This window comes from Arachis ipaensis, chromosome B02, assembly GCF_000816755.2.
Source record: "Arachis ipaensis cultivar K30076 chromosome B02, Araip1.1, whole genome shotgun sequence".
NCBI lineage: Eukaryota > Viridiplantae > Streptophyta > Magnoliopsida > Fabales > Fabaceae > Arachis > Arachis ipaensis.
In genome coordinates this window covers 4,168,147-4,180,194 of record NC_029786.2, presented here as the reverse complement: position 1 = coordinate 4,180,194, position 12,048 = coordinate 4,168,147, and the positions used below count along the sequence as shown (strand labels likewise).

Below are 12,048 nucleotides of genomic sequence, written 5' to 3'. Positions count from 1 at the left end.
GAGAACCCTCCCAAAGGTACAGAAATAATAATTGTTCGTGCCGAAAAAAGTGACAGGTGGGACGAAGATGCTGTTGAGCGGATCCAAAAACTGGCGAATAGGGAAGCAACCGAGTCTCTTGGAAAAGTTTCTTTCAGTCTTCTTCCAAATTCTGGTCATTGGGTTCATGTTGACAACCCAAAGGGACTGCTAGAGATTCTAGCTCCCAAGATTTCATCCCTTTAGTTCATGATCTAGTTGGATTTGCTAAACAGGCATGCGGCTCACCAAATACTTTAACAATTTTTAGAATTTTACCTTGGAGAATCTTAAACCTCCCATGGTAAGATTCCATGAATGTTTATAGTTCAGAGTGAAAAATCCTATACTGTTAGCAGAAGTTAGTCAATACTAATGTACTAAGAAATTATATTTATTGGGGGTGTGCTGTTGTAACAAGCTCAAAGCACAAAATACCAGAGCAATTTGCAGCTTATAATTTTTTTCAGAATTTTTGTATTAATAATCTTACCCCTGCCTGAATGGCCATTCATTCATCTAATGCACTCTTGTTAAGCATCTTAAATTTCAAAAGGAAACGAATTGAAATAAAGAATTTCACATGAAGTATTCATACTGTTCCGTCTCCTAGGATACCAAACATGCTCTAAGCCTCTAATACTGATTATTTAAAATGGTACTAGAATAAGTGAATAACCGCTAAGCAAAGTTGATACGAAGTACTATTCTTTTTTTATATAGAAAAGTTAATATTATTGTTATTGTTTTTTATTATTACCAATAGAGTGCCTATTACATCTGATCCTTTTTTATTTTATTTTATAGTGAAGATCATTTTTATTATTATTTGATAAGGTACTATGATAATACTGCAAAGTTTTTGCACATTTTTCACACGTTTCCAAGCACACAATTTTATCAAAGATGAAATCATGAAACCTCAACTCAATCCTCATCAGCTTCATCTCATCCGCAATCTCCACTTGTCAAACAACCATTGGTTGTGTTTTTCTATCCCTCTACACGTCATCACCTACCTGACACCCAACCTTAATTGCACCAAGCCACCTCCAAACACAACCTTAAAATTTGTCAACTACTCAAACTTTCCAATTTTTCCAAAACTTTCCAAAACAACAACAATACCCTCTTGATCCTTAAAGAATTCCCATATGTTATACCCTGACACACTTTGATTGAATCACATAAGAGTCTTTGTGACATAGGAATTAGTAACAATTATGCCATGGAGGCTTTCAGTGCTACTGTTGCAAACTTGACACCAACAACATCTGTTCTTTCTCACAGAACAAAACAACCCTACAAACTCTCAACACACCCAAAAATTTCTGCATGCAAAGTCTCAAACTTTTCAATCTCCAGAACTAGAAACCATAAAAAAATTCTATTCCTTCAGTCAGCAGCATCAATTTTCAGTACTGCACAACTTTCTGCTACTGCACTAACATATGAGGAAGCTTTGGGGCAATCTTTGAATTTCAGTAATTCTGGGGACTTTGATGCAAATGGGGTTGTGGAGAATCTTCTCAATTTTGCATCAGAGAACCCTCTTGTTGTTTTTGGAGGTGTTGCTGTTTTTGCAGTACCATTGGTTTTATTTCAGGTTCTCAAGAAGCCTAAACCATGGGGTGTTGAGTCAGCAAAGAATGCATATGAAAAACTTGGTGCTGATTTGAATGCTCAGTTGCTTGATATAAGAGAAGCTGTGGAGATTAGGGAAGTTGGGACACCAGATGTTAATGGTTTGGGGAAGAAATTGGTGTCAATTACTTACAAGGGTGGTGATGATGATAAGCCAGTGTTCTTGAAGAAGCTTGCATTGAAGTTCAAGGAACCTGAGAATACCACATTGTTCATTTTGGACAAGTAAGAAAAAAAGAAAAAAACTTTGTTTGGTTTGGTTTTGTTTTGTTTTCTTTAGTATGCATAAAAAGAAAGTTCAAGAATTCTCTTTTGAGATCCATACGCTGTTTTATGCTCTTATGATGCATTTAATAGGCCATAACTTGGACCAAGCATGGACATAAGTATTTCCAAATTCCAATTTCCACCAGTTCTAAATCGCGGTTGCTGTCACTAATGAAGACCTTGTGGTGTCTAATTGTTTTTGTGATTGTAACTTGAATTTGAGTTTGTTGTGGCATATCATGTGATATGGTCCACAACTAAGGAAAAAGAAAGCCAAAATAAATAGAACTAGAAGTTATATTTCAATGTTGTAGTTTTGATGATCTCAAAGCTAGAGTTGCTGATTACACCTGTTGATGAATCTTTGCTGATTAGTAGGATCATGTGTTGCATAGTCATACTTGGATGTGATGATTTATGTTATAGATTACATTGCATCTCTAGTGAGAATGTTTAACATTTGAACATAAGGATTCAATTATATTAAACCAGAACACAATTTTCTGCTTGCGTTTTGCAAAAGAATGTATCTGAACTCTGAAGCTGATTGAGTGAAGTTTGTGATGGAAGCCAGATTTGATGGGAACTCTGAACTGGTTGCACAATTGGTCACAGATAATGGATTCAAAGCTGCTTATGCCATTAAGGATGGTGCAGAAGGACCTAGAGGATGGACGGTATTTCTTGTCGCCACTCGTGTAATTTATTTAATTTTTTCTCTGCTGATAAATACACTGACAATGATTGGAATCAATATGCAGAATAGTGGTCTTCCATGGAAAGAACCACGGAAAGCATTGGATTTTGGCAATCTGACAGAAGCTATCTCTGATGCAATAGGAGTATGTATCTGGGATTTACCTCAATTCGATTATAGTTTTCGATGATCATATGCATATGAAAAATACTAGAGTAACTTTTTGGCTTACTTAATAGGAAGAACATGCTTTCTGTTAAATTTAAGGCTCAATTGAAATTATTTTGGAGAGAAATCAGGTGTTAAAGGGTGCTGTATTGCAGGATACTTCTGATGGCTTGGCTGTTACTCTTGGAATTGCTGCAGCTACCGGCCTCGGCCTCTTGGCTTTCACTGAGGTTGATCTGATGAGCTTTTTTGCGTGATTCTACTAAAATAGAATTACTTATTGATGATGATTCTACTCTGTTTGTAGATAGAAACAATTCTCCAAGTATTAGGATCAGCTGCACTTGTTCAGTTTGCAAGCAAGAAGCTTCTATTTGCTGAGGTAAGTAGTTTTTTTCGGTTGCTCCATACATGAGCTTTTCAGCTTATGTCATTGTCTATGCATTCATTTTATAATTCCTCCTCTAGTTTGAGTCTGTTGAGACATTAAGTCAATTTATAAAGCAATGGAGAAACATATTCATGCATGTAGCTATGTATTCAAGAAAGGACTATTTAATTTAGAATGCAATACAACATGGAGGGTTGTGTTAGGCTTGCGACAACCCACATAAAACTTTGTTGCATCCCAATGCATGGTCCAAATGCAATGACGTCTTTGGATCCATTTAGGGTTGTGTTAGGCTTGCAATAGCCCACGTAAAACTTTGTCACATCCCAATGCATTACCACGACGCAATGGAATGAAGACATAGAGACGTCTTTGGTCCATGTAACCGACCTTACCTAGTGGAATCAGGCTTTGTCAAAGTTAAGATTTATTTCTGTTTATGCTTGTTAAGTCCTCAGGCAATCAAGCTAGCATTGATTGATTGTTTAATTGTAGGATCGGAAGCAAACATTACGGCAGCTAGATGAGTTCTTGAACACCAAGGTTGCTCCTAAAGAGCTTGTTGATGAAGTAAAGGTACTTAAGATTTTTCTTGATTTATGTTGAGAAATGAGCCATAGTTATTTGTTTTGATAAGATCTATTTTGATACATACAAGTCAGTTGATATATTATATCTAATTCTCGAAAATTTTCGTGTTAATCTCGTTGAAATATCAGCAAATTGGAAAGGCTTTTCTACCAGACTCCACTGAAGACAAGGCTCTTCCGGAACCAACAGAAAGTAGCACTGTACAGAAAGCAGAAGCTACTATTGACAACGTTGCCGAGTCGAAAATAGACATGGTGCCAGAAACTGAAAGCAAGGATGAATCGTCTCCAGTGTTGCCAAGACCACAATCTCCATATCCACATGTAATGTCTTAGCTCCTTTGCACTCTTGAAGTTTTAATTTTCTATGCTGATTCTGTGTGGTTTTTGATGGCCATATATATTTTAATTTGTTCTAGTATGATTATGAGCTATGAATTAGAATATTATTACAAGATTATTGTGACAAATAATTGTTTTTATCATTGGCTAGTGTCACAATGATTATGACCTACACATATTGTCATCTGTGCATTAACCTTGGATCAAATTAGGGAATTATTATAACCAACTTAGATGGAGTGAGTAGTCAGCTCACTCGTCTGCAAGCATCAAGAGTTTGAATTCCGACTTGTGTATGCAACAACCTATTAACGACAACAGATCCTTAAATGGAGTTTAGATCTATATTCTTCTAACTAATGTATCTAAACCCTAAATCATAAACCCTGATATCCCGAAAAACTCACTGGCGTATATTGAAATGTCCTTGAATACTGTGTAAATTTTATTTTTGCAGTATCCTGATTTCAAGCCTCCAACATCTCCTACCCCTTCACAGCCATAGTATACAAATCAATTGTCAGAAATAATCAAGATTCTAGCAAGTGTATCAAGAGCTATACAATACTACAACTACAACCAATGATGTTCCAAGAAATTCTTAATAGTTGAAGATAAGATCCATGCTACAAGTTTGTAAGGGATTTGATGGTCTTTTTATGAATATCCTTGTATTTGTGGTATACTTGGTATACTTATGTAGTAGTTTTTGTTGGGATTTTGTATAATACTACCTCTTTTTAATTTTGGTGTAATCAAATAAGATTTGTTGTACAAATAGTTTTGCAATGTATTTGATTCAAGACTTTTGGTAGTAGGGTAGCTGCTTCTTGTTGAAAATATGCAAATTGATTCCTAAATTTTTTTTTTCAAGTGTTAATTTTATATAAAACAAGTATACTATATTCTTTTAAACTTTATTAATCGTTGACAACAAAATTGTTAATATGATTAATTTGCACATTTGAAAAGATTTATGAAGTTGATCTACTCGTTTTCAATGTAACATGTAAAATTAATGGAACTATAATTAACAATGAATTCACAAATATAGTTTATTTCTAACAACACTAAACAATAGAGAAATAAATTTCATTATTATTGAATTAGGGATCAATAATTAAAGAGAAAATTATCAGAGACGAAGACTTCAATCTCAATTCACCTAATAAAAATATTATAACTACTAATATCACTATGAATAATATTTAAAAGTATAGGCTAAAAGCTTAAAGATATATTGTTAAATTGTTAAACTAAAATAATTAGACCGATAATTAAAAGTACTGGCAAAAATAATAAATTATATTTGTCTTTTTGAATTTTTCTCTATCACTATTTATACTATTTTCTTTCCTAAGAAAGTCTATCTTTAATTATCCTGAAAAAAAAAAATGTCTAATTAACCTAGCTTTTCTTGTGCTTGTTACACATTTTATACATAAACCTTAAATTCCAAGGCTTTCTTAACTCAAATATTAAGGGTTAAGTGTATTAAATTATTGGTGGAAATTCAGGTGCAGTCGACTTTACGTGAAGTAGTTGATACCTGAGAGTCATTAGATGATTTGACTTGATTAAATTTTCATCTAACGGTTCTGAACTATCAACTTCATGTAAAATCAACTTCACGTAAAATCGACTTCACCTAAGTTTTCACCTAAATTATTATCTAACTAAAATAACTTAAATTAATCGAATGTTCATTTAAATATTTGTTGAATGTTTAAATTTTACTTTATACAATAAATAACTAACCAGTTAGACACTTAAATAAAATGTAAATTCAATTTATAAGAGATTAATTTTTGACTCGTAGAACTAAAAAAAACAAAAAAAAAAGGTTAAAACTATGTACAAAACAAAAATTGCAATATCAAATTAAGAGAAAGGTAAATTACAATATAACCCTTTTGGAGAAAAAAAAGGAGAAATTCAGTAACGGTCAAATGGAGGAGAGAAATATTATTTTGATTTTGAAAGTTAAAAAATACAATAAGAAAATTAAATTGAAAACTAAGAGAAAGAAACCGCGCCATTCAGTGTTACAAAATTTATGGAAAACAAAAAAAGATAATTAAAAAAAAAAAAAAGAAAACCCCAAAAACTGAAACCCCTCTGTCGACCTCTCTCACTCTGCAGCGCTGCCTCGTCGTCGCCGTTCTCTGGTTTGGTCACCGGTGCCGGTGGCCGTTGCGGAGTCTGTTCGCTCTTGACAACCTTCTAATGGCAAGAGTGAAGCATATTCCAACACCTAGTCAAAAAGGTACCAAATTCTAACCTTTTCTATTTTTTCATTTCAATTTCATTTTCAGCTTCAGTGTTCAATTTCATTTTCATTTGGTTTGTGTAATATGAAAATTTTCAGGTAAGAAAAAAGTAAGACCATCACAATCTCCATCGCCATCGCAAGCGGTACTCTCTCTCTCTCTCTCTGAGTTCGTTTCATTTTGTGTGTGTTAGTTTGAATGTTAACTCTCCTGGTGTATAGGCTTAGTTAGGGTTTGGTCACTGAAGTTTTGGTTCTATTTGAACTAGTTTTTGAAGTGAGTTTGATTTTAATTTTATGCTATTGTTGCTTCGAATTTATGAATTTTCATTAGATCTACATGTTTTTTAGTTCTACTTGAAAATACCCGATTTGCTTGATGTGTTGATATTATGTGAGCTAGATGCTGATTTAGTTTGTTCTTTTTTTATGATTTTCAACATAGTTTGCGTAGGTATATACATAGTCGTACTTTTAGGGTTTTTATTTTTAATTTTTAATGAGGTAACTAGCTGAATTCCTTAAGAATTTTGTGAGGGGTTTGATCCTTGGCGATGTGTGTTGAAGAGTGTCTCGTGTCAGGTTTACCTCGTTAGGGAAGCTCCTATCCCAAAAGGATTAGTCACTGATGTTGGTGTTGGATATCTTGGGTGAAACAGATTTTGATAGTTACATGTTTTTGTCAGAAATTCAGACAAAATTTATAGCTTTCGATGATGTCTCTACTGGCATGATTTGCCATTATCAATGAATTTTATTTTACTTTACTTTTTGTTTTGGATAGAAATGTTAATTCCGTATGACTTCTAAGGTAATTATGTTAAAATCTTAAATGCCTTCAATTAGGTGAATATATTTGTGATTAGATTTTATATTGAGGTTGTGTCAAATGTTAAATTCTTAGTTTCAGGTGATTTTGATGCTTTTATGTTACCTTGCTTTTGATGGAACCGATTTGTTTCACATGTTTCTTTATTTATTTATTTTCTCCATTTGAATGTTTGGAAGTCTGGTAGCAGAAGGAGGGAAGATGGAGAAGAGGAGCAGGAACCAGAAGCAGGACGACGATGTATGTGCACATTATTTCATAAGGAATTCCATGTTTGATATCACATTTCTTTTGGCTTTCCTTTTTTTGGTCATACTTATGTTTAGTTGTGGTTTTTGAATGTTTTGTCATTTGTCTTCTGTGTTTACAAATTGAAAAATTGCAGCAGCAGCACCTAAGAAAAGGCGTAATAAGCCAGGAACAGTAGCTCTTCGTGAGATTCGTAAATTTCAGAAGAGTTTCAACCTACTCATCCCAGCTGCCCCCTTCATGAGATGTGTGAGTTGTTGACTCTTCCTTAATAGCACATGGTTTTTAGTTTAAATTTTGTGGCCTCTGTATATCTGCATTTCTTCATCATCTGGTGAATACAATGAAGATTAAGTAAAATGATCAAAGTTGTCCATTCGCAGGAACATGTAATGTTTTCTTTTGCTATCAATTTAGTTTTCCATACAGTAAACTGATCAGTTTAAGCACTAAATTTGTGTCTAAATATATACATTTAAAGATTAAGTAATGTGAGAACTAATTTGAGTGTCTATTCGCTCCTTTATATTCATATAAAAGTTAGAGGCCGCAAGAACGATTTAAGTGCTAATTTTTAAACCACCAATGAGGGCTAAAGCGAAAATTAGAGAGATATACTTACTGCACTAATACATAGATTTTCCTGAGGATACTCTTAACACTATTTTACTTCAACTGTGTTTTCATCATGATCACTTTCTATCCGAAGCAAAGTTTGGAAGAAAATTTGTTTTGATTGACACTTGGAATCACATTAAAAATAAGACTTAGATTGCTTGATCTACTTTGTTTCACCTTTTTTTCTCATGAAAGTGCTTGAAGATTGTGCTATTTACAGTATTAGTATCTCAATTATATTTCCGAGATATGTCACAGGTTTGGCTGATTTAAATTCTGGGGAAGCTTGTTCTCATTTTTGTCATAATGTTTTCACTTTTGCTGCAGGTCAAACAGATTACAAACCAACTATCTACGGAGGTCAATCGCTGGACAGCTGAAGCCATGGTAGCACTTCAAGAAGTATGCAACTTTTTCCATGCTCAAGCCAAGTTTTCTGCCAAATTTAATCATATTTTCTTTGGAATGAAAAAGGATAGGATAAAATGGAGGGGGAAAAGGGAGTAGGAAATAATTTGCTTCCCTGTGTTTGGAATATTATTTTGGATAATACCCTTGTAAAGTATCAAATTGCTCAGTCTATTACAAGTTTACAACATAACATATTCATTCCATCGGTTCTCATTTAACAATCTTGCAGGCAGCTGAGGATCATCTGGTTCGTTTGTTTGAAGATGGAATGTTGTGTGCTATCCATGCAAAGCGTGTTACTCTAAGTAAGTCGACAAATGCTCTGTGCATTCCTCTAATTTTCCTTTCATTAACAATCATATCAGCCATGAATTTATATTTTCATATATTTTGCTGATTTTATTGGTGATGAATGATTTCTCCCTTGGCTATTGATGAATAAAATATTTTTTTACCTTATATAATTTAGGAACATTAGTAAGAAGATCATGTAAATTACATTTGAGTTATGTGTAAAGTAAAGAATTGATCACCTTTGAACAATTTTGATTAGAGCAAATACAAAATGAAAAATATTAATCTAAGGGTGACTAATTTTTCATTTCGTAACTTTCACAACATTGCTCACTTTAGAGGATCTGATTCTAGGGTGTCATATTAGCATACTCGAATAGTTCAAATATGCCCCAAACTCAAACTGCACATGCTGTGTGTTTCACCATATTTTCTTTTAAAAAGTTTATAAATCCTTTCATGCTATTTGTCAATTAATTTATGTCTTCCATGATGGTTTCTTTCAGTAACCTGAGTTTTTCTGTTTTGGTTCCTCAGTGAAAAAGGACATAGAGTTGGCCCGGAGACTCGGAGTGATAGGAAGACCTTGGTGATGAGCATTGGTCACATTTCATGCTCTGGTGTTATGTAAAATCTTGACACCAGCAAAAGGGGTTTCAGAGAAGCTTTTGCTACTTCTAAACCACTCAAATTGAACTCATTATTTGTCAATTAAGTATTAGTAGGAAAATTAGGCTAACTCGTGTATTATCGTAGATGAATACTTAGATTCTGTTGTAAAATGAGAACCAGTCGTTGGGTGGAAAAAAAAATTGATGAATGTTTGGTAAATATTTTTTTTAACATATCTGTCACCATGAACATTTCAATACTATTATAATATTATTGGCATTCATGTTTATTACTTATTTGAAGGAACTCATGGAATATTAATGCAGAAGACCCTAAATCCACTATGTGAACTGATTTTATAGTCTTGTATGGATTCAATGAATATACTCATTTATTACTGGAAGGAATTTGATAAGACTAAAGCACTTTTGCAAAATAACCAAATTAGGTTGCTCTAATGATTAGTTTATTAGTATATTTAAACAAGTGTTGGAATTCGAATCTTGCTTTATGTATATAGCAATTCATTGGTTAGCGATAAATCTTTAAATGAAGTTTAGCTCTATGACGGATTAATTCTTATCTTATTGGGTTGGGAAATACCATAAAAAAAAAAAAGAAAAAACCTTAAACGGCTCCTCCTAACAATTACCTCGAAAGACAACGAGGCTTTCAACAAAAAAAAAAAATATCCTTTCCGGTTCTTAATCTTTACTTTTATGAGATTGATTAGCCCTTGTGTCAATATTTTCTATTGGTATTAACGGAATAAACCTACATAGTATGAACTGTTGATTTATCCATTAAAAACTAACTAAGATTAAAAAATTATTTTTTGTTGGGAGTCTCTATCTTTTAAAAATAATTATCAAGGCTGTTTAGTTTTTATTTTTATTTTTCTATTACTTTTTTTTAAATATATTGGCTAAATTTATTGTATAAAACTAAAAAAATTAAATAATTTTTAAATTATTTTTATTTATAAAATTAGATAGAGAATATATTAGTTATTAACGTGTCATATAAGTATATTTTACAGAGAGATCATTAACAAAAGAAATTAATTAGTCTCACAAAATTCAATATTACAGACCGCTGAAATGATTCTCTCTTTTACTTTTCAAATTCATTAGTATATTTAGATAACAAAAGTTATTCAAATACATTTTTTTTTATCTAACAAAATTTTATTCCATTAAATAAAATTAACTATATAAATTAAATAATATTATTGTATTTTATCATATATCATGTTATATAATATATAGATCTTTTGTAACCATTTCCTATATGTTTGTTTTTTTTTTGAATTTTTCTCCACCTTTCGTCTATTTTTTATTTGACCACCCCATGACATGGATACTTTTTTAAAAGAGAAATATCACTTTATACATTTGTTTATTTTAGTGAATCCAAATTATAAAATTGATATATGTTTAAATGTCTCTATGATATCATGTTATCACTGTCTTGTGAACTTTACAACACATGAGGAGGAGGGACCGTTGCACACGGCACACGTGGTTATTTGTCTCCATTCTAAATATCAAACCATTTTTCTAAACTTTTCTAGATTCCCTCTACTTTGCTTTTTGACCCATCACTATTTGATTGATTTCATCCTCAAATAACACCGAAATAAACTATTACTACTAACACAAAGTTGGTAGATAAAAAAAAATATTAGTGTTTTTATTGAAAATTAAATTATTTGATATAATTATATATGAGTGAATTTTATAAGTAAAAAGTTGATACGTGTCAAGAAGCAATAGTTCAAATGGCATAATCTTTTTATACTCAATTAAGAGGTTGCAAATTTGAATCTCTATATCTTCGATAAAAAAAAAGGTAAAAAGTTAATACGTAAAAAACGTATTATTTATGTGGCAATATCTTAATCAACACGTTCCTAAATTATTTGAATAATTTTCGTACATCTGTAATATATTTTAAATATTAATATTTAAATAAATTAAAATACTATTTTTATTTTCATATTAAAGATAATTTCTGAAATTATTTATAATCAGGCGCCAAAATCCACACGGTTGTTTTACTTTTTTGTTGGGTTCATTCTTATCAGATAACGAAATGAAGTGACCTTGTTCCCTCTCCCCTTTCCACAAAATTACATGGTAGTTTCATGGAAAATTTGCACTTCTGTCTTTTTCTTATTACAACATTATTGTTATTTATTATTTTTTTTTATAACACTGATGTTGATAGCAGCATAACATGATTTATTATTATTTAATTTTTTAAAATAAAATAAAATAATTTCAGTTGAAACTAATAAAATTTAATATTAGTTCATTTTTTAAAATATAAATAGTTTTTGTTTAAGAAAATGGTAACTATAGAAGTGTGGGTAATTAATTAAAATTCTTTTAGGAGACATAGAAATTAGACTCCAAAAGGGAAAAATTATATATATAATAACATTAATAGTCTCTGTTTATTCTTAGGGTAAGGTGTGGATATTAATTAAAGATGTGTTATCCAAAATTGATACATGCATCTTGAAGTCAAGAGATGTAGCTCTTATGTGCAGAAAATCTGTGCAAAGTTTCATTTGAAATTCTAATAACTTTTTCATTTTTTTTTTCTTTCAGAAGGTTTTTAATTTGTGGCTTTTGTGTCCTCATT

The 12,048-nt window shown here is 31.8% G+C and overlaps 3 protein-coding genes across 3 annotated transcripts in view; all 3 read left to right on the top strand.

Moving 5' to 3' along the window:
* Nucleotides 1–536, top strand: part of LOC107623489 (protein ABHD11) — a 3,566-nt gene extending 3,030 nt beyond the window's left edge. Inside the window, 1 exon segment of the mRNA XM_016325774.2 lies at nt 1–536. This exon segment is cut by the window's left edge and continues 4 nt beyond it. Within this exon segment, the coding sequence (XP_016181260.1) occupies nt 1–225 (225 nt within the window). The 3' untranslated portion in view covers nt 226–536.
* On the top strand, nt 1,068–4,940 carry LOC107623481 (rhodanese-like domain-containing protein 4, chloroplastic). Its single transcript, XM_016325761.2, has 8 exons — nt 1,068–1,887; nt 2,504–2,606; nt 2,691–2,771; nt 2,950–3,024; nt 3,102–3,176; nt 3,681–3,761; nt 3,905–4,099; nt 4,575–4,940. The coding sequence occupies exons 1-8, from the start codon at nt 1,247–1,249 to the stop codon at nt 4,620–4,622; spliced, it is 1,299 nt and encodes a 432-aa protein (XP_016181247.1). The 5' UTR covers nt 1,068–1,246; the 3' UTR covers nt 4,623–4,940.
* Nucleotides 6,149–9,692, top strand: LOC107623476 (histone H3-like centromeric protein HTR12). The gene is made up of 7 exons (XM_016325749.2): nt 6,149–6,383; nt 6,486–6,532; nt 7,395–7,455; nt 7,601–7,713; nt 8,410–8,484; nt 8,723–8,798; nt 9,325–9,692. The coding sequence occupies exons 1-7, from the start codon at nt 6,344–6,346 to the stop codon at nt 9,378–9,380; spliced, it is 468 nt and encodes a 155-aa protein (XP_016181235.1). The 5' UTR covers nt 6,149–6,343; the 3' UTR covers nt 9,381–9,692.